This window comes from Phyllostomus hastatus, unplaced genomic scaffold (assembly GCF_019186645.2).
Source record: "Phyllostomus hastatus isolate PE091 unplaced genomic scaffold, TTU_PhHast_1.1 phas_contig_524, whole genome shotgun sequence".
In the NCBI taxonomy this organism is placed as follows: Eukaryota; Metazoa; Chordata; class Mammalia; order Chiroptera; family Phyllostomidae; genus Phyllostomus; species Phyllostomus hastatus.
In genome coordinates, this window is record NW_025333900.1 from 8,776,117 (window position 1) to 8,799,179 (window position 23,063).

At 45.2% G+C, this 23,063-nt stretch overlaps 1 protein-coding gene across 3 annotated transcripts in view; it reads left to right on the forward strand.

Moving 5' to 3' along the window:
* The first annotated feature begins 6,140 nt into the window (after positions 1-6,140).
* The window catches only part of E2F3 (E2F transcription factor 3), a 69,745-nt gene continuing 52,822 nt past the window's right edge, over positions 6,141-23,063 (forward strand). Inside the window, exons 1-2 of one of the 3 annotated variants that reach the window (XM_045847209.1) lie at positions 6,141-6,186; positions 6,341-7,074. In XM_045847209.1, coding sequence (XP_045703165.1) covers positions 6,676-7,074 — 399 coding nt within the window. In that variant the 5' untranslated portion in view covers positions 6,141-6,186; positions 6,341-6,675. Of the gene's footprint in view, positions 6,187-6,340; positions 7,075-7,960; positions 8,251-23,063 lie in introns of those variants that run through there. The other 2 variants (XM_045847208.1, XM_045847210.1) reach the window with 2 other exon arrangements.

Consider the following 23,063-nt stretch of genomic DNA (forward strand, 5'->3'; position numbering starts at 1 on the left):
GATCAGGAAACTCACAGAATTGGTTGATTTTGGGCGCAAATTACATGAAAAAATGCAGGTTACCATAAAAGAGATGAAGGAGGATGCACAGAGAACCAATAGTGATGGGAAGGAAACTGGGACTCAAAACAATAGAGTGGACCAGAAGGAAGAAAAAAACAACCAATCAGAAAAGAATGGAGAAGTAGGAATTCAAAAAAATGAGGAGAAGTTTAGGAACCTCCAAGATATCTTGAAACATTCCAACATCCGAATTACAGAGGTACCAGAAGGGGAAGAGGAAAAGCAACAGATTGAACACGTATTTGAACAAATAATAAAGGAGAACTTCCCCATTCTGGCAAAGGAAATAGACTTCCAGGAAGTCCAGGAAGCTCAGAGAGCCCCAAAGAAGTTGGACCCAAGAAGAAACACACCAAAGCACATCATAGTTACATTAGCCAAGGTAAAAATGAAGGAGAGAATCCTAGAAGCAGCAAGAGATAAGGGGACAGTCACCTACAAAGGATTCCCATTAGACTGTCAGCTGATTTCTCAAAAGAGACCTTACAGGCAAGAAGGGGCTGGAAAGAAGTATTCCAAGTCATGAAAGACAAGATTACTCTATCCAGCAAAGCTTTCATTTAGAATGGAAGGGCAGATAAAGTGCTTCTCAGATAAGGTCAAGTTAAAGGAGTTCATCATCACCAAGTCCTTATTTTATGAAATGTTAAAGGGACTTATCTAAGAAAAGAAGATTTTTTTTAAAAAAACATGTATAGTAAAAGGACAGCAAACTCACAATTATGAACAACCACACCTAAAGCAAAACCAAAACAAACTAAGCAAACAACTAGAACAGGAACAGAACCACAGAAATGGAGATCACATGGAAGGTTAGCAACAGGGGAGTGGGAGGAGGAGAGGGGGGAAAAGGTACAGAGAATAAGTAGCATAGATTGTAGGTTGAAAATAGATAGGGGGAGGGTAAGAATAGTATGGGAAATGTAGAAGCTAAAGAACTTACAAGTATGACACATGGACATGAACTGAAGGGGGGGAGTGGGTGGGAGAGGGTGTACAGGGTGAAGGGGAGTGAAGGGGGAAAATGGGACAACTATAATAGCATAATCAATAAAATATATTAAAAACAGAAATTAAAATAAAGAAACATAACTTTAAAAAAAAGTATTATAACAAAAAAAGAAAGTAAGGGGCATGAGTGACTGCTCAGATCCCAGAAAGTGACAAGCAAACATTACATGCTTCAGATGTGCCAGAAGAAAACCCAAGTCTGGTCCAGACGGGATCCAGCTGCAAATCTGCAGAAAATATGGAGGATAGAGGAAAATGGTCAACTGCACCATAAACTCACACCATGAGTGTGCAGTCTGCCAAATTCAGGCCATGAGGTCAAATGGTCCAGATTCTTGAAATGAGTTCCCTGTAGCTGCTGTAACAAATGACTGCAAACTAGATGGCTCTCACAGTTTGGAAGTCAAAAGTCCGAAATTGAGATGTCAGCAGGGCTGGTTTCTTCTGGAGGCTCTCAGGGAAAATCCATTCTATTTTTCTCCTAGTTTCTGGTGGCTGCAAGCAACACTTGGTGCTCCTTGGTTTGTAGACACACGACTTTAGTCTCTGCCTCTGCTTTCACAGGATCTCCTCTCTGCTTCTCCTCTCCTCTTCTCTTATAAAATAACTGACATTGGATTTAGGGCCTGCTCTAATCCAGAATAATTTTACATTGAGATCCTTACCTTAATTATTCTGCAAAGACCCCTTTCCTAAACAAAGTCAAATTCAGTTTCCAGTAGACATATATTTGGGGAGTGGCCACCATTCAACTCACTACATTCTTCATGATAAATTCAAAGGTAAGTAAAAAGGATGGATGAGGAACTCTAGATTAAGAAACTTAAAAGAAGTATCAACATTTTTTAAATGGGCAAGTTCTTGAAGATGTATATCTGGGTGATGAAACTAAAAAAAAAAAAAAACACACACACACACACACACACACACACAACAAAACCCCAGAAAAGTGAAGACTAGAAATATCAGGCTGATGGTTATTTGTGGTGGGAAGGAGGGGTTGTGGTGACAATGGGGGCATACAAAAGGGGTGCAGAGCAAGTTTTATTTCTTGACCAGGGTAGTTACAAGGGTGTTCACCTTATAATAATTCATTCATCCATACATTTGTTTTGTTTGGTTTTCTGGGTCTTTGATTTTTTTTACAATTAAGATGTTTCAAGAAGGCAAAAACAAAAAAGGGCCCGGCTGGATGGCTCAGTTGATTGATTAGAGCATCATCTCAATACACCAAGGTTGTGAGTTTGATCCCTGGTCAGGACATGTAAAAGAATCAGCCAATGAATACATAAATAAGTGGAATGAAAAATCAATGTTTCTCTCTCTCCCCCCCCTTCCTCTCTCTCTAAAAATCAGTAAATGAAATTAAGAAAAAAAAAAAGAATCAGCCCAGGGGTGGCTTAGTTGGTTGGAGCATCATCCCATACACCAAAAGATTGGGGGTTCAATTCCCAGTCAGGGAACATACCTAGGTTGTAGGTTCAATCCCCTCTTGGGGCACATGTGGGAGGCAATCAATCAATGTTTCTTTCTCACATCTCTCTCCAAAATCAATAAACATATATTTTTATGTATTTTTTAAAAATTCAACCAATGTGCATAAATAGGTGGAACAACAAATTAATGTTTCTTTCTCCCTCTAATAAAGATTTAAATAAAAAAAAAAGGCAAGGAAATACACACCTTTGAGATAACCTGTCTTTTCCATCCAGTATATTTTATCTTTTTATTGGATATAGATAATCCAGAATGATTTTTATCTAGATATTCTTAATTATACTTGCAAAGACCCTTTTTCCAAATAAGGTCATAATCACAGGTTCTGGAGATTAACATTTAGACGTATTCGGGAGGGGCGCCATTCAGCCAACTACACAGACCAATTCTGGGACAAGTAGCTGCCCAGGGTCACTGTCAGAGCAAGGGAAAGGGCAGTAGTGACTTGTAAGAGCACTCTGGCTCTAGTACTGAAGGTCAAGAGGGCTCAGACTTAGGAACCACCCAGAAGCTGGCCGCTAACAGAAGAGAAGGTTAGAGTGGGATGAGTAGCAGAGCTGAATGTATTTCATTACCCTAAACTTGTGAGTCAGGATTCTATAATCCCTACTAACCAGGACAGGACTGTGGCTCCCACTCTCAGACAAAGTTGCCACAGCAAGTGGATATCCAGGGCAGTAGGAAGATTAGGCACTAGGAATCAGATTGGACTACAAAGAGAAGTGAGCAACCATACAAATAAGTAGAATCATAAATAGCTGCCACTTATTTAACATCTGTTTTATGCCTGGCACTTTGCATTTATTATTGCTTTTTTTCCTCATAACCTTTCAAGACAGGGTTTGCAATATTGGTTCCCATTTAACATGAAAAAAACACAAGATTTTATAACTTTTAAAAAAGACTTTATTTATTTTTTTAGAGAGAGGGGAAGGGATAAGGGAGAGAAACTTCAATCACTTGCCTCTCGTACATGTCCCAACTGTAACCAGGTACTGAACCTGTATCCCAGGAATGTGCCCTCACCAGGTATCAAACTGGCAACCTTTCGCTTTATGGGATGACACCCAATCAACTGAGCCATACCAGTCAGGGCTTTTTATTTTTTTTAGAGGGACAAAGGAAGGGAGACTGGAGAGGGGGGTGGTGACGGGGGCGGGGGTCGTAGAGAGAGAGAGAAAGAGAATGAGAATTTGCTGTTTCACTTATCTATGCATTCATTGGTTGACTCTTGTATGTGCCCTGACTGGGGATCGAACTTGCAACCTTGTTGTATTGGGACAACACTCCAATCAACTGAGCTACCTGGCCAGGGCCAGAAAAAAACAGAATTTTAAACATTAAAGTTATGTAGCTAGTAAATGGCACAGCCAGAATTTAAACCCAGATCACTCTGGCTCCAAAGCCATCTTTCTACTAAAACATGCTACCTCTCTGTATATTAATAGCCTACCTCAAATATTAGCATCTTGTCTTCTAACACCTCTTCTCTCTTTGAACCCTTCCCTCCACCTTTTCATCCAGGGATTTACTAGACATAAAAGGTCAAAACATGTTTCTCTGCCAAATACCCTACATTAAAGAATATAGCTTGAATAGGGTAGAATGGTAACTATTTCAAACCTTTCTAAACCAGAATCATAGGTGTGGATATGGAATGTGAACACTTGTTCCCCTGTGGGTGTGTGACTTGTTGAAGCTCCAACAGGGATCTTATACACAGTCCCAAGTCCTACATTTGTCCCTAATCTGAAGATGTAGGTCTATAATGTAGACTGTACATTGTACCGCCTTCCCCACAACCACACACACACATAACCCTCACCATCACTACCAAAAGCACGTTGCTAGTGATATTTTGTAGGTGGTAATACCAAAGTAATTACAGTACTAGTTTTCTCCAAAGTGACCTATAGTGGAAAACAACATTGATGGAACAATATTAAGGAAATTGATAATACATTAGGCTCTATCCCCACCAGGAATTGATATACTACCTAATCTGCCCCAAAGATAATGTCAGTTCTATGATAAATATTTGGGTCAATAAATGGTTGGGTACTAGACCATGGGTCCCCATCTAGCTTGAATGCAAGTCCCAAATACTCCAGCTGATACAAGATTTGACAGTATGCTTAGCTCATTCTGTTTCAGATAAGGTAATAGGACTGAAAAATTAAGGAGTTCAAGCCTGAACTGACACATCTTTTCAGGTCTTTCATAAGACTAACTATATTAGTTTTTGAGGGAGGTGGTTTGGCTGGGGTGGGGGGGCAGTGGTGGGGGGTAAATGCAGATAACTAATTGAACAACAATAAAATAATTTTTAAAAACTAAGTATATTAGTTTTTGGAAATTAATAATAATAATAATATCTTTGGGAAAGGGCTTCAGGCACTGCAATCCTCATCACACAGTGAACACACCAGCTCAGCAGCTATTTTGTACAATTCTCAGTGATTGGAACCGTGTAAGACTGCTTGACATGTACACCATGCCCCACATTCCTGCAGGGGTTCCTTTTCCTCTCGGTCTCACAAAGCATTCTTCAATTTTAGGACGCATTTAGGACTTGCATCAATACAGACGTCATTTGACAATAATTTAATATTTTTTTTCTGGTGACAGTTTCTAGTTTAGTAAAAAAAATATTTTAAAAATATTTTGAAATAAGTTTGGGTCGTCGGGTTTCTTTTAGTCAGAGAACTTGCTAGGAAACCTTGATTGTAAAAGTGCTGGTGCCCAGACGTGCAGCAGGGCTGGTTGGGAGCAACACGTCATCGTGGGAAACGTGTACTTCGGGTTACTGCTTGGTGGGTTGGAAACCCCCAGATCAGTCCTACGTTAGCTCTGATTAACTACCTGGGTGTTTCTGGGTCAACTTGGGGTGTTTGCTGGACTCATACCAATACCGGTGGTGAGATTTCACTCAACAAAACGCTGATTAAATTTTCACTTAAATACAACCCAGGGAAATACTCAAGCCACCAGGAATGATCTAGAATATTAAATAAATGGTGCCCGCTATCAGGTGAGCCCAACCTTCCGCCACCACGATTCTGCCTGCCCACATGCTTCTGTCTATCAGTCTCGGCCTCCGGGTCACCTCTCACCCCGGCGTTGGCTGGATTCAGGAAGAGAGAAACCTGTTTTAAAGGGCTCAGTTTCCACCTGCCAGGCATCGTCCGCGTGGTCCAACTTGCTTTTGGCACATATTTGGGAAAAGCTTCGGTTGTTCTCCTATTACACTGATTGGTCAAAGGAAAGGGAGTTCCCGAAGATGTCTCCTTAGTCACCTTGACAATTTCCAAAAGCGAAACTTGCGCTCTAGATTAGATCAACAGAGTCTACGGGGCGCGGAGTCCCTGCCCAGGTCAGCAGCGCCCATCCGGCTGGGGGGCGGGGACTGGGGCGGACCCTGTATCAGGCGTGGTCTGCCGTGGGAGAGAAGGGAAAGCTTTGCTCCACCTTCTAAAAAAAAAAAAAAAACCCTGCTTCCCCCTAGCCAATCGAGGCGGCTTATGCAAATAGGACCCACGTCGCCCGGGTAACCATACTGCACGGCAGCCAATGGAAACCATCAAGTCGTGATCGTGCTCTACGATTGGGACTGGAGTAAGGAGATAGAGGCCCAATGGGCTGTGGGAACGGTCCTCAGCGGGTTGAGGGGCGGGGACATGCAAATATGGTTTGAAAAGCCGGCGGGAAATCTGAGTTTCGCGGGAGGACCTTGGCGCGTAAACCGTATCCCTTCATTCATTGTCAGCAGCAGCTTCCTGGAGCCATTTTTCAGCTGCCGGCCGCAGCACCCGGGCTGCCGCCACCGCCTCGCAATCCGTTGCATCGGCCGCCCCTGACGCTTCCATCCCCCCTCGGGGCCCGATATCCGTGCGGCCGGGACCCTCCTCTCTCCAGAGCCCCGATTATTTTTGGCCCCCGGGGCTGGTGCGGTGCCGAAAAATAAAAAGAAAAGAGAGAGAAGGGGCTCGGAAGCGCCGGGCGGGGAGGAGAGAAGGAGAGACTTGGAAACTCCGACTGCAAATAATAAAGAAATTGAAAAAATACATTAATATAACGTAGCAATAAAAACCGCAGGAGCGAGAGATGAGAAGGGGGATCCAGCCCGCCCTGGAGCAGTACCTGGTGACCGCCGGGGGTGGGGAGGGGGCGGCTATCGTCGCCGCCGCTGCTGCAGCCTCCATGGACAAAAGGGCACTGCTAGCCAGCCCCGGCTTCCCCGCCGCCACCACCGCCGCTGCCTCCGCCGCCGCCCCGGGCGCGTACATCCAGATCCTCACCACGAACACTTCCACCACCTCCTGTTCCTCCTCCCTCCAAAGCGGCGCCGTCGCCGCGGGCCCCATCCTCCCCAGTGCCCCCGGCGCGGAGCAGACCGCCGGCAGCCTCCTCTACACCACGCCGCACGGACCCTCCAGCAGAACCGGGCTGCTGCAGCAGGCACCAGCGCTAGGACGTGGCGGCAGCGGCGGTGGCGGCCCTCCGGTAATGCCCTTCTGTTCCCACCGTCTCCAGCCCGGGGGGGGGGCGGGGTGGGCGCGCTGCGGGCTGTCCCGGGAGAGCGCAGGCCGAGCGCAGTGGGCCTCTGGGCTGCCCCTCCAACGAGGGTTTATTGTTAGACCTGTGCGCTCCCCTCAGCGCCGGTGGGGTCGGGAGGCTCCGCAAGGAGCGTGGGGCAATAGGGATCTCTTTGGCGTGAGCCACATCAGAAACTCTGAAACTTTCTGTGACCCCCACTTCTTTTCCTACACTTTTCCCTACCCCCACTGTCCCCTCCCCTCCAACTCGAAGCTTCCTCTTTCTCGGGCGTAGGATGGGGTCACGCCCCGGATGGAGAAGGGGGTGGAGGAGGGAGTAGTGAACTGGGGAGTGGGGGACTCTGGGGGGTGGAAACCGGGGGACAATTGGGCTGGTCGCCGGCCTCGGAGGCACGTTGGCAGCACGGGGTCCCTATGGCGTGCTGGGAGCGCAGAGGTTCTGCCGGGCTGCGCTTGTCACATTTTGGGATCTGTAACTCCGGGCAACAAAAGGGCTGGGGACAACGGAGGGGGATATGCTGGGGGAAGCGGTGGAGCTGGCAGGCGGGTGCAGGCTGGGGCGTGGGGTGTCCTGGGGTGAGGGGCTAGCGAGAGGGCGCTCCGGCCTGGGCGCATCCTGGCGGTGGCGGCGGCGGCGCCCGCGTGGCCCGAGCGCCCGGGCCTTCCTTGCCGGGCCCCGGGCCTGCCCTTGACCCGCCTCTCCCCTTACCCCTTCCTTCCCCGCCCTGTCCCCCTCCCCGCCCCCAGGCGACGGAGGGCGGGTGCAGCCGCGTTCCCGTCCCGCAGCCCCGGTCTGTCCCTCTCCCCGGGACCCGCCGGTGACGTTTCGCACACGTGCGCGGAGGACGCGCCTGTGACTGGGGAGGAGGCATCGGCGGGAGGGGGCGCTGGAGGGGAGAGGGGGCACCCACTTCCTCCTGCTCGCCGGCTCCCTGGCTTGGGACGGTCCCGGCGCCCTCGCACCCGCACGGCCACCCTCCCTCTCCGCTTTCTACCCCCCCCGCTCCGGACGCCCGCTTTCTGCCGGCGCCGCTGGTCTGCTTGGCCCTCCGGGCCCCTCTCCAGCCGGCCCCCCACCTCCCCCGGAGCCAGGCTGGTTTCGGAAATGCCCTTACAGCAGCAGGTTAGTGACCGGGACCGCGCGGGGGGCTGCCGCCGCCACGGGGGCACCGGATTCTGTTGGGGGCTGGAACCGAGAGGGTAGGCGGTTGAGCGGGATTTTGGAGTGGGAACGGGGGGTTGGGTGCTTGAGGGAAATGAGTAAGCAAGAAAAATCTAACTAAGTAAATGCCCGGCCTCGGGTTCTGGGGACCTCTGAGCTCGAGTGTCCGCCCCAGGGGGTTGGTTTGCTGTTTACGTGTATTTTTTTCTTAGGGGGCCTGTGGATGGGCAATTGAAAACCGGAGGGGGCTTCTCGCCAATGGCCGAGTTGTGCTCTGTTTTCTGTCTTCCTTCCCTTGTGCTGGAGGGGGAGGGGGCGGGTCAGAGGGTTGGGTGTCCGTAGGATTCCCAGGCCACCCGCCACCCCCTCCCTTTGTCCCTGTAATTTATAAAGCGCCTTTGAGAGATGATTTAGGTCAGTATGCGGCTTCTCTTTTTGTTGGTACTAGAATTGTGGCCCGGCGGTCCGTCTCCCCCCCTTCTCCTTTTCTCTCCTTCATTCCCTTCCTCCATGCCTCCTGTCTTCACCCTCGTGGTCAGGCTTGGCCACCACGAGGCTAGAAATGAACCAGACTCAGTTAGATAAATGGTTCGTTGACAACACCAGTCGTTGACCTCACCTTGTCTCAGCTCCAAATGGGTTTATTTTTTGGAGGGTCCAAGATTTGGAGGGGTGTTTAAGAAAGTCAGTGCATGAGCATTACTTTGAGAACGAGATGGATTTTGGAATAAAGAAAAATTTTATTGCCTTACTCTTCCCAATTTCTTCCCTTGTGGGATCTTAAATGCTTTACAGCCCCAGAGATACTTGCTAGGGATGTGGGATACATTCTCAAAGAAGGTGATTGGTTTTCTGGTTTTTGGTTTTTTTAGTGACTAGGGCCTGCCAGCAGGGGGGAAACAGTACAAGTACCCGTTTAACACATGTAGTATGTGTCTTCTGGGTTCTCAGTCACAAGAATATTCCATGCTTGCATTAATATTAAATACTATTACTGACTTGACCTAAACATGCTTGGACATATTTTAAGCATATTTTCCTTCTACACAGTTCTGTTACTATATCTTAAGCCTAATCTTAAACAACCAGCTATTGACATACTTCTTGGATTGGATTCAGATTTATGGAGGGGAGTTTTGATAATAGGAATTTGTAAGACCACCAAAGTGATTTTTTTTTTTTTTAATCTTAGCCTGCTTGTTGGGCCAGGTCTGAAAAACTGTCTAGTCAAACTTATATGTAGTTCATTGTATTTAAGTTTTTAAAGTATAAAAAACGACCCTCACCACCTTCCAAGTTATTTAAAAACTTGGTCCTCCTTGCCATGAGAATATATATAATTCCAAAGTCACGAGTCCTGAGTATAAAGTTTAATTTGCTTTGTTCTCGTCAAAACTACATTAGACTTCTATTTAATACTTGAAATTAATTGATAATTCTTTCCCTGAGCAGGACAGACATCTTGGAGATAGATGAGTGACTGGCGGAGCCAAGAGACTGTTTAAATACTTTCTGTCCACGCAGTGGTTGAAAATTTGTGTTCAGGGGCCAGAATTGCAGACCCACTTTATTCCATGTTCTGTCTCAAGAACATCTGAGAACTTAACCAGGAACAACTTCTTTACCTTTTTTTGTAACAAGAAGAAATATGTGTGAGTGCTCTCTTTCTAGCTGATTGTCTCTCATTTACAAGTTGTATGATCTTAGGCCAGTAAGTCTCTCAAAACAATTTCCTCTTCTGTTAAATCAGAACAGTAACAATACTAACTTGAAGGGTTTTTTTGTTTGTTTGTTTTTAAGGTTTAAATATGATAATGCACATGAAACACTTAGCACAATGCCTGACAAATAGTAGATGCTCAATAGCATAAGGATGCAGAAATACTACTTTTTTAACTTAGAGAAAGTACAAGACCACGTGTACAACTGCCCCTTGTTTACATATATGCACAAAATGGTTAAAAGTTTTCTAGAGTGAAATGTAATTACTTATACCTAATTAATATGGGCTTTTAAATCTGTAAGACATAGCTGTCCTAGCACTGGGTAAAATAGGGGCCTTTCAGTGTGACGGGCCTGCATCGAGATGGCCGAGTTGAGCTGCCCTAGCCTGAGCTTGTGCTTATTTTGTGACAAAGAGCAACTCATCCTCACTTTTTTGCCTAAGTTTCCCTCCACCCCATGACCCATGGACCTATCAACTTTTGAGTGCATTTGCACTTAGTGGCTTTTAGAGAACTGAAGTCCTAGTTGTCACCAAGTGAGAGACTTGCAGTAAACTCAGTTTTAGCTCTTGAACTGTTGGAAATGGAGGAGCTCTAGAGAAACCAGCCAGAAGTGCTATTTTCTGGAACAGAAAAGTCTTTGTCATCTTCTGCCTTTTCTAAAAAGAAGCTGAAATTATTTCATTCTACTTCTAGAGAACTTGGGCCCTATTAATACAAGAGACAATGGCCTGTTACATCTGATTTAATGTAATCTAGTCATAGCAACCCACTGGTTGTACCTTGGGAGAGAGCCTGTGTAAGCTTGAAATTTCCGTGTAAGAATGCAGGAACCATAGGTGCTATGGTCGGGTCTCTTTTCCTGTGCAAGTACAAAAGAAGAAAAATGCTGGGTCTTTGTGGTTCAGTACTCAATAATCTTGCTTCTGCTGAGATACATGGTTGATGCTAAGTTTAAGCCAGGAGAGAATTTTTAGTCACTACACACCCCAAAATGGAAGTTTTAATGTAATGCAGCCCAGACTTGGGCAGTACAAATAGCTCAGTGCCATAGTCAGTATCAAGGGCACCACTTTAGTCATCCTCTGAAGCAAAGCACCCTTAAATGTGGCACCGTGAGCTAAAGAACCCAAGCTTGCGAACAGGAAAGGATTTTTTTTGTTGTTTTTCTATAAATCATCACCTTGTATAATACTTGGAAACATAGATTCTGAGATTAATGTGCTGTGTTAACTTGAAACAGAAAATAATACTCTAAGCTTAGACATGACTAACAGCACCTGGAGATGGAAAGGCTGGGGACAAGTTGTTTTATTGTCTTTTCTCAGAGATACAATGCAGTAGTTTTCTTCTAACTCCTCAGTCTTTATTGCCATCCCCATAGATAAACCATCTATACCTTTACCCCCGTTCAGAGGACTTGGACCCATTTGGCAAAGTTTCAGGTGTTCAGTTAATTTTCTGACTGGTTTTCTAATTTGATATGATTTCTGTATATTCCATTTGCATGCCTAGTTCACATCCACTTTCTAGGCTAAACCAATTCCCATTCCTTTTAACCACCCACTTTCTACTGACATCTTAAATTAGGATACGTGAGTATGAATCGTCTGTGCTCATTGAATTAAGTCCCTCATAGATTCCCATGAAACCACCCCAGGCAAAGAAGGTAGGTTTCAGTTCCTACCAGATTACCTGTTTCATTTTAGTTTTTAAAGAGAACTTCCCTGACTTCTTTGAGGTACTAAGCATGTGGTTTAATGCATGTTTTCATGCTTGTTAGCAGCTTAAAATAGTGTTTCTGGGACTATATTTACAATTATTAAGAAGCATTCTTCCCCTTCTAATCCATATTTTCATAGAAGTAAGAAGGTAAGATAACTGGGAAAGTTGTAAATATAGGAAACCACAAATGGTATCTCCTTCCTCCTACTCTGATCTTTTGGCTTCAAAGCGTGACTTGGAAAATGTATCTTAACAAAGAAAAGTTACACAGCAGACGGTACAAAAAAGCAACAGTTGAGATGGGGACAAGAAACTTGGAAGGGCACGGGTAGGGGTTAATATAGTGGGATGAGTATAGTTTTTGCTTTAGTAGGAAGGAAATTGGTTTATCTTCTGTTCTCACTTTTGCTTCAAACCCTATTCCACCAAAGCAGTGTGCTTTTAAATCTCAAAGCATGAATTACAGGAATGCATTCTCATTCTCCTCCCATCCTTAACTGAGGGGTCAGTATTGTGGCCACAATAGTCTACAATGTAACTTAAAATGAGAAGAAATGAAGCCCACTGGTTGTCAGATTTTATCACAAAGTACCTGCCTTTTGCTTTATTAGAGAACCTGGGTAAAGCAGGCCACACTTAGCTTTGTAAACTAAGGCAGGGTTTTATGTCAGTGGGAGGTTGATAGCAGTGAAAACTGACAGCGGATGGAATAGGAGGGGGTTAAAATAATACATGTGGTTGACTTTAGTCTGCTTTCAGTTACTGTACCGACTATCTGGGTAACTTTTCTTTGGGGCCATTTGTACTGGGGCCATTTGTACTGTGCAGGCAACATTCTCATAACTTGACAGTCCCTAAGAACAATAATTTAGGTTAGCATAGGCCATAGTCGATATTGCCAATGGTCTTCAGATTGTAACATTTGAGAGCTGTAAAGAAACAGTCATCATCTGACCCAGTTTTGTAGGAGAGGAAATTAAGGCCTACTGCAGTTAAGTTACTTGTCCAAGGTCACAAGCTAGCTAGTGGCTGAGCCAGAACTGAAATTGGAGACTTGAATTCTTAGAAGCAGCCTCATTCACCAAGAGAAAGTTAACTATGTCTTATGCACCCTATATATGAAAATTGGGATGTGTAGAATACATTTTAGATTACCTTCAGGAATAGTTACATTTTTAAAAAATGTAAACATACAGAAGGGTCCTTTGAGTAGTTAATATTCGAGTAACATCTCACTCTCAAAGATACAAAATAAGTGAAGCTCCTTTAGATGTTAAATGCAAGGGAATTTTTAAAATGGAAGGAATGACTGACTATAAGAGTAACATAATAGTAGTCTTTTTAAAGATTTATCAGTTATATCCAAATTTGATTGTCTTCTGTGGAAATGACATTTCTTTGCTCAAAAAGTAAAACATATACTTCACAGAAAATAAACATAAAAGGATTTAGACAGTACCCTGGGAGAGAGGCAGAGTGTAGCTCTGGAATTGGAGGGTTTGTCTGGGGCCATCCATATCCTGCGTGTTGTATCTTCAGAGGACCCTGGACCCTGCCCACCAACATGACACTAGGTGCTCTTCCGGGCCCCTGGCTCCCGGCCCCCCAAGATTTCTGGTGTAACCAAGTGTCTGGTCTGTTAACTCTTTCAGAGGCAGCCACCATCCCCTAAAAGCCAGAACTAATTTTCTTAAAATGTCTTCTTTTACTTGTGAAACTGAGAAAGCTTAAAAATAGAATCACTTCAAGTCCTGAAGCCTAAAAGTGAAATATAATCCAAGGTGGCTGTAGTTCACTGACTCATTAGGGGCAGGGATATATGGCTTGTCTGTAGTCCACAAATCGGAAAGGTGCCACGTGTAGATTGGGTCTTACAGCCAGTGAGCAGTAAAGTAGCAATCATGAGTGCTGTATTTACTGGTGACAATGGTTTCCACTGGAAGATTTTTTGGTGAATAGAGTCCATCTTTCAGGAAGCAGAGGAGCTAAATGCCCTTGGTCCTCCCAGCCAGCACCTGCCTGGCTGTCCCAGAGATCCTTTTGGTGCCTCCAGTTGCTTTTGACTGACTGCTGAGAAAGGCTTTACCCAGTTTTTTTTTTTTAGGATCCTGAAGGTTGTGGCTCTGGATACTGGAGTCATCGGATGTAAGCCTCTACAAGTATCATCCCTGCTTTGCCCTTTCCATTTCTGATGTTTTAAGGCTTTAAAAATATATAACTGGAGCGGCAGCCCTGTGGCCCCATACATCTCAGTCTTCCTGGGTCTGTCAGCCCTTAGGAGAGGAACAGACTCACGACCTACGCCCTCCACCAAAAAGGTGAAGTGGGGGCCACTGAGGATAAGAGTCAGATGATGATCCCCGGAGCCTGAGTGCCTGGTTCTCATTCTGACACTACTTAGCTTTGTGTCTTAAGGCGAATCATTTGCCCTATGTGTCTTAATTTCCTCACCTGTAAAATGGGGAAATAAATGTACCTGCCTCCATGGGCTTAGGAAGATGGGAGTTTGGGTCTGTGAAGTGCTTACGCCAGTGCCTGTCCCATGGGAGGAGGGTGTGCGTGTTCAGTGGGTACGTGGTAGGACTGCCCTTGCCTCCCACAGCCCTCTACCGGGCTGTCCCTTCTTCTGTGGGTCCTTTTCTGACCTCGCTCTTGTGCTCGCTGGAACCTTTAACACCTTTCTGAATATGGTGGTGATGGCAAGGAGTGAACCATGGGATGGTTTTGTCCGAACATATTCTTTAAGATATTTGTATGTCTTTATAAGCTGCTGTCCATTGACATGGGAGGAGGAGAAGAATAAACTTATTCAGCAGTAACAGTGTTGTGACTAAAGTCTTTATTTCTGTGATTAAATGTGTTAATACAGTTGCACTATTAATATGAATTACACTGTTAACATGATTTCACTTCTGTGTAGTAAACTGTGGCTTAAGACTGAATGGCAGAAATCAGGGTGTCTGATGTCTCTGGGCCCTGGCAGCCCTGGAGACCCCATTGGAGGAGGGCAGTTTTCCTCTCCAGAGTTCGGGGACCCTGCCTCTGGGCCTTCCTTTCCCATTCTTATCTCCTGCTTCTCTAGTTTTTTGTGTTCAAGCTATTCTTCCCCCTTCCCCCTCACCTTCCTTCTGCTTGGCTTTTAGAAGGATGCCAGAATGGCGGCCTTCACTGACTGCTTCTGTGACTTAGGTTGATTACAGCCTTTTCCCTAGTGTTCAATGTAAGGTAAAATCTTGTCTTCAACAGTTTGCTTCCCATTCTTCCCAATGTGGATGTTGGCATGGCTCAGTGGTTCAGGTGGTTGAGGTTTCTTTCTGATGCATTCATTTGCACGTGGGTTCTTTCTTCTCCTACTCTACCTGTCTCTGGACGCCATCCTTCCCACTGGCCCATCAAGGAGACCTGCACAGAGCCTTCCCTGACTCCCCAAGGCTTGGACCCCGCCTTCCCTCACATTACTGCTCTCCTATACCACATCTTAGTAGTCTGCCTTGTATCCTCACCATTGGCGCTCTTGACTTACTCTTTCAAACCTATAAGTTGTGAGCAATCAACCTGGTGTTTTCATCATGTAGTCCTTGCAATGCCTTCTGCATTGTAGACTCTCAAATATTTAAGTGGAGGCGTTTTCATTAGACACCCACAGCATGCATAGTGCCCCAGTTGCCCTGCTGAGGATGCAAAGAAGCATGAGGTGTGATCCGCACACTTGAGTTTGCCGTCTGTTTGGGGAGACAGGCTTTAGACACAAGTTGATTCCAAAGCAAGACTAAACAGGAGTCAGGAGCAAAGCAAGACTCCTCGAGTCCTCAGCTGTACAGTTTCAGCAGGAAGTGCCAGCTGAGCCGTGAAAATGGAGAGGCCATGGCTTCCTGGTCGTAAGTTTTAGAGTACATTAGGGTACACGTTGAATCAGCTGGACAATTTAAAAAGTTATTAATACTTGGGCCCCACCCAGACTAATTAGAATCTTTGGGTGGGGCTAGACATGGGTGGTTGTTGTGTTTTTTTTTTTTTTTAAGTGCTTCACATCATTTTAATGCACACCACTGGAACCACTGAGCTAGGTGGAGAGGGACAATTTGGGGGGGAGGGACATTATAAGCTGACGGTAGGGAGGCAGAAAGTAGGTTAGCACGAGCAGAGACCAGTTGGACTAGAGTCAATATGCGGGCAATCCTAGGACCTAACTTTGGCTATGTTGGTAAAATTGGTCTCCAGTAGATACTGCCTTTCTGTTAGGGCTAGGCAAGAAATTAATGGTGGGGGTTGGGGAGGAGGGGTTGGATAAGAGGTGTGGAGGTTGTGCTTGAACAAGGGAGAAATTCCCTATGAAAGGGGGCTGTGGGACCCATCCCAGGCCATTGCTGCCAGAGGGCAAGGCAGGCCTCATTTGTTGCCAGATTTTCAACCTTAAAGCACCAGAAATCTACCAGTTTTTAAATGTTGGTTTTATTGGAAAGGAAAATGTGAAAGCCAAACAAAACAGGTCTGTAGGCCAGATTTGGCTTAAACACTGCCACTCAGCAATCTCTGGTCTGTTGGATAATAATAGCTAATGTTTATCAAGTGCCCATGTGTATGGAGGGCCCGGAACTGAGTGCTTTACGCACATTATCCACATAACAACCTATGAAGTGGGTATCATGATCAAGCTTGTTCTGCATGAGAAGAAACAGACACTGAGGGGTTAAGGGGCTGGCTCGGTCCTCCACTGATGAGTGGGGCTCCTGAAATTGAACCCTAGGAGCCTGGCTCCAAAGTCTCAGCTTATTCCTGGCTTTTATCCCCTGTGTTCTCTGCTAATTGTATTAATTACATAGTAGGAACCCAAGATACCTGTCCAAAAGAAGTAATCCACTGTTTTTCTAAGCTTACCTGACAGTAAGAATTGCCTGTAGCACTTGTTCCAGGTGGCCATTTTCAGGCTCCAGCTCTGCCTTCCGCAATCAGAGAAGCACTGCCTACTGCTGTAGGTAGTTGAGCACAAGCAAAGGTTTCTCGAAGTTGGAATGACCAGGTGCTGCAGGATCTGCCTGCAGAATCGGTCCACATTTGTTTGTTCCAACTGCTTCCTCAGTTGGACAGAACAGCCCTGGGTGGGTGCATTGGTACCCCATATCCATCCTTGCAGTTCCAACATCTGGATTTTCAGGTCTTTGCCAAGGCAAGCCATCCAGCGATGGGTTACCCAAAACCCAAAGGAGGTAAAACAAGAAGGGGTTCCCAATGGTGAAGAATCTGAGCTCGAGAGGTTTACGTGAGCACCATTGCTGCGTTCCAGGCACCAACACCGGCTGGAAACCCGGAAGATAATCCTGGACACCCTGCTCTCAATAGGTCTCACTTTACCTATTATAGGAAGCCTTTTCATTCTGTCAGGCCTGGGCCTGCCTGGTACAGGTTATCAAGTGGATAAAAAGCCAGAAATGTCCTTGGGAGGAGAACCAGGGGATACCATTTAGAGGATGGATACTACAGATTTGATAGGTCTGGAAGCAAGACAGCTGTGGTGACAGTGTGAAAAGGCAGGTGGAAGTGAGGGACAGGCTAAGGGAGAAAAGAAACATACACCTTTGACTCCTAGGGTGTTTAAGTGCTGGGACTGGAAGAATGGGTGAGGTTGAGCTTTTATGTCAGGGTGTGCACGGTATGCAGGGAATGGTTAGTTTGGTCTGAGTTGGTTGTGAGTGACACCAGAGGCCATCGGGCTTTCTGAAAGGCAGGGTCTGAGCTGTGGAAATGTGGCTTTGGCATATGGGTTTTAGTGGAAGTCCGGATGAGCAATCACAAGCCAAGAACTGGTCTCTGTAGCTTAAAAAAAAATTGGTGCCACAAAAACCATTTCATCATTTCCACTTCTCCCTCTATGATATGAAAATGAGACAGATTCATCAGGTTGACTTTTGGGGATCAATACTGTCAGGGTGCCCAGAGATGAGCCATCAGATGTTATTTATTACATGCTCCGCCAGGTCCGGGCTGCCTCCTCTGTGCTCCGAGAAACCCCACAGTTTGCAGCCTCTCAGAGCAGAGAGCCAGCTGGAGAGTGCTGTGCGTACAGAAAGGTCACATAATTACGTCTTGAACTAAGATGGCTCTTCTGGCCATTATGTCCTCTGCTCTCCGATTTTGCTGATTTTAAAAAATCTTGAATTTTTAGCATGTTAAAGTTTAAAACTGGGAGTCTTTGAGTACTGCTCTCTAGGAAAGAGCTATGTAAATTCTAAGTATCTTTATAATTGATTTTTAAATATGTAGCATCTGTTTAACCCTATTTGTACCACTCTTTGAATTGACTAATTTTGTTGTTATATTGACTAGCAGAATTGGTGACGGTCACAGTAATACTGTGGTAAAGTTTCCAACCTTTCATGTTGCTGTTTCCCTTGTTCACATCTCAGACACCCTAATTCTGGGACTAGGCTTTAGGAGATAAGGTTTTCAGCCCTAGGACATGGCAGCGGTGGGTATGGAGGGAGCATAGGACTTAAAGATCTGGCTCCAGAAACATGCTCTTTCACTTACCAGCCTGTGACCTTTTACAAACTGTATCTGTGAGCTGTAGTTACCTAAAATAGTGTCCGTGTTTCCTCCAGTGGTTGGGAGAATTAAATGCAATAGTGTTTATAAAAAATTTACTATGTGCTCCTAACTAGTGTGTACCCCCACCATGGTAAGAACTCTTAGTTGAATCTAAATTCTTAGCATTTCTATTCACTTCAGGGAGAAGAGACTATTGGGCAAACACTTTTCAACACCTGCTTAGTGCAGAATTCCGTTCCCGGTATTCTGGGGGTTAAAAGGAGACTAAGATGCTCTGACCCTCAAGGAGTTTATCAGAAGATAAGAGAAACGAAACATGTTCTTCAGGAACTTAAGACAAGATGAAAGACAGTGATTGACATGAGAAAATATAAGGGAAGTCTTAGGCATCCAAACTGGGGGGAAGCAGGGAAAGGGGAGGGTTGGCAGAGAAGGCTTTAGGAAGTTTGAAACTAGATTCGGGTTTTGGCACCATTGACATTTTGGCCAGATATGCTTTGTAGTGGGGGCTGCCCTGTGCATCTTGGGATGTTGAGGAGCATTCCTGGCTTTCATGTACTAGATGCCAGTAGCACCCTCTAGTAGCATCACTAGATGCCAGTGATGACAATCAAATGTGTCCCTGGAAATTGCCAGGTGTCCCCGGACATTGCCAGGTGTCCCCGGACATTGCCAGGTGTCCCCTCCAGTCAGTAAGCACCCTTCCTCCCATTGAGAACAACCGAACTAGACCTTTTCCCTTGGCATGCCTAACCACGGAACCCCCAAAGCTGTGATTCACTGGTCCCACTCTTCCTAGCTCTTTGTAGTCCGCTGAAGCCCACCCTGTCTGTTTTATGATCGTGAATTCTATGAACAGGCCACTTGAGGTTTCCCTGTAAGTTGGAGAAGGGGTCAAAGTCTGCAGTTCAGGGCAGGCTAAGGAAGTTTTGCATTTATCATTTACTCAGAAGGGTAATTAAAGGAGCCCTTCTGCTCAGGACTAACATCCCAGCATGGCTGTTGATCCCAGCTTCGCCTTTGTTGGTGATGTTGGTGATGTTGGTGATGTTGGTGATGTGGGCGTGTCACCTCCCCTCTAACCTGTTTTCTCACCTGTTAAATGAGGGTAATCAGGGTTCTCCCCTTATAGGATTGCTGTGAAAATTAAATGCCACAATGCCTGTAAAGTGCTGGCTCCCACACTGGTCAGTGCTACACACTCCTAAATGTTTGTTGTCATCCTATTAGTGCTGTCGTTGCTGTCATGGTTAGCAAGTTGAACTTCCCGTGCAGGGTAGTTCAGCATTAGCGGCCATTTCCTTGCTGCTGCTCATCCCTCTGCATGCTGGCCAGTCTCTGCCATGGGGCATCTGTCCTGACCCATGAGGCACCTGGGATATACCAGCCCCTGTTGTAGGTGCTGAGGAAACAATGTTAACACAAAATTCCCTGCCTTTGTGTGGCTTGTGTCATAACTGATGAAAGCTTTGCCATGTAAGTACCCCGTTTCTTTTTTTTTTTTAATTTTTTAAAAATTGTTTTATTGTTCAACTACAGTTGTCTGCATTCCCCCCCCACCCCCAACCACCCCCAACCCTAGCCAAACCCACCTCCCTCCCTTATTTCCACCCTCCCCTTTGGTTTTGTCCAGGTATCCTCTACAGTAGTTCCTGAGACAACTGCCCCCACCCCACCCTGTTCCTCCCATTATCCTCCCCCACCTCCCCTCTGGTTACTGTCAGTTTGTTCTTAATTTCAATGTCTCTGGTTATATTTTGTTTGCTTGTTTCTTATGTTGATGTTGCTGTCTTTGATGGACTCTGGTCTGTTTTTTTACAACAGTGGTTCTTAACAGTGGTTCTGAGCCCACCATCTTATATGGTGGGCTCAGACCAGCAGCGCTTGGAAACTTGTTAGAAATGCAAAATTTCTGGCCATTCCCCAGGTGTATTGAGTCAGGAACTCTGGGGTGGGACCCCAGTGGCAGGGTTTCGCAGGCCTCTGAGGTCATTCCGATGCACCAAGTTTGAGAGCCACTGTTTGGGGAAAGATACTTTCTCAGGACTGGGGAAAGCCTGTGGCCTTCACTGAGCTGCAGTGTTAAACGTGATACATAAGGAAGGTGTTGCTCACACAGAGCAATCCAGATAACAGCAGCACTTACAAAAGCACATGCACCAAAAGTCTTTGGTGTGTGAAGATAGCTCAAAACCGGAGGTACTGCAGTCCTTCCTTGAAGTGGGAGGGTCCCGTGTGCCACAGCACTGAACTCAGTCATTGTATGAGTGCTCCGCGTCCTTTGGGCTTTTTGTCATCTAATGAACGGGAAAACTTCCCTCCCTTTTCTCTAGAGACTTCGACGTGCTTGTTTGACAATTATTTTCCTTCTTTTAATTCTTTCTCTCTTAATCACCCTCTTATCCGGCGCGATTAAAAATTTTTGCATCTATAATCAAATTGCCAGCCAGATGTACGAATGAAATGGCTGCTCTCCTTAGGTCATTTGGGTATTTAAAGATATTGTAAGGAGGGAATGAAAGGAGAGGCCATGGAACGCGTCCAGCTTGGAGCTTGGCACAGAGCGGCTGGCCACTCGATAAATGTGGTGCAATTTCTGCCCCTACCCCTAATTCATAAAAACCAATAAAGTCATTGAATAGATACCACAGTTCTCTGTGTGAAGAGCTTTCAACTACTCACAGTTTGAATGGGTGTGAATAACCATTGTATAAATTATAACCAAAATCACAGAATCAGAAGTTCTGATTATTTAAAACTTTTATTAAATTTATGTGTAATTAAATGAACTTAAACACTCAAAAAACTAGATGTCACCTGGTCTTTCATGAAGATGAGTAGGGGGGAAAACCTTAATTAAATTGGTAAAAATTCTTTAGTTCTGCACTAACACAAACCTGGGTCTTTTTTAAGTAACTTGTCAGTGTAACAGCCATCTTCAGTTTACAAATGCTAATTAATTACTACCTTGTTAAAGGGAAGGTTTGGGATGGATTGAGAGTTCCTTTGACAATGGAATTTGAAAATTCATGTGAAAGATTATAAGGCTTTATGACCTAGGTTTGTCTTGATGGTTCTCTTCTAAAAATGTCCTTTTGTCCAGTGGTGGGCATTTCCTTTTCCTTTCTGTGCACCCTCAGCCAAAACAACTTCTGGTTACAGTGGCAGTTTTAAGTTTGCCATTTGTGGCTGTTCGCATTATAGAGGTTGGGGAAGTAAGGCATGCATATTCATTTCTTGCTTCCTGCCTTGCTTGAGAAGGTAAGGATCAGCGTTTCTATGTCCTTGACTTTGCAAGTTTGCTGTGCTGTGTAACAGGGGTGACCAAGGTGTGGCCCTTAAATGTGCGCCACCTCTGATTTCCAGCATGACTCAGCTACTGCCATCCTTTCCAAAACCAGGTTTGCAAACTAGAGAGTAAGCCTTCCCTCTGCCTTGAGTCAGGGGAATTGGAATAGAGCCATGCTGTCTACACCGTTGAACTTTATCAATATTTGTTAAGATAGCTCTAGATGTGTATTGTCACCATTGACAGTAACAGGTTGCCAAATGTTAAGCTTTTCTGAGTCTTGCTTTTCCTTTGCTGTAACATAAGAATAATGTTGCTAAAATGGCCTTCTAGTTGGCTACCCATTTTAGATAAGGCAGGTCTCCTGCTGTTTTTGCACCTTAGAGAAGAGATTTCAATAAGAATAGAAATAGGCCCCAACTTTTCATGATTAGGAACTCAGGGGGACTATTATATGTGAATCAGAGTTCTGAAGATCAATGAACTGGAATGCAGACTTATTAATTTACCTGGACAAATAACACCTGCCAAGTGGGCAGTGGCACAAATTGGTGTTGCCCTGTGTTCCTGATCAGAAGATTCTAAGCTGAGTCAGAATAAGGGAGCTGAGTGACTATTAGTATCCTCCCGCTGCGGGAGCACCTCTGAGCACACCTGCAGAGGCAGCAGTCCCTTTGGTGGTTTGAGGAGCATGGTGGACACAGGCATTTAGTCAGGGTTCCAGTTATGACTGTTAGGAAACACTGACTTTGCTGCCACCCCCCTTTTTTTCTTTTTGACTTTATTTATTTATTCGTTTGTTTGTTTTCAGAGAGAGAGAGAGGAGAAGGAAGGGAGGAGAGGGAGAAACATCAATGCAGGAGAGGTATGTCAATTGGGTGCCTCTCGCTGGCCCCCTACTGGGGACCTGGCCTGCAACCCAGGCATGAGCCCTGACTGGGAATCGAAATGGTGAAGGGTGACATTTCAGTTCACAGGCCCAGCACCTAATCCACTAAGCTACACCAGTCAGAGCCCCCTGCCTTTTTTTAAGGAAATGCTTATTTTTAGTACATGCTTATTATTTAAAGAAATCGAAGAATAATGTCAATGGAGTAAAATGTAAAATACCCCTCTTTACTTCCTCCTAGTTCTGCTTTCCTTCCTAGAGCTAACCACCATGACAGCTTGGCCTCCCCTTTCATATCCATTTGCAAATGTAATATTTTATACGAAAGTGCAAATTGTGGCTTGCAGTTTGTACTTAGCAAGGAATTAGACCTATTTTTGTACTGATGTTCATTCTTCTTGGTAATAGCTGCATTACCACCCATGATACTGATATGCCAGAATGCAGTTAGCTTTTCCCGTTTAATTGGTATTTCTCATTTTAACTGTCGATATTATAAGCAGTGCTACATTGACTATCCTTGTACATATATTTTTGTGCACATGTGCATTTCTGTAGGCTGGATTCTGTTTATTGAATTTCTGTCATGGAGCACACACAG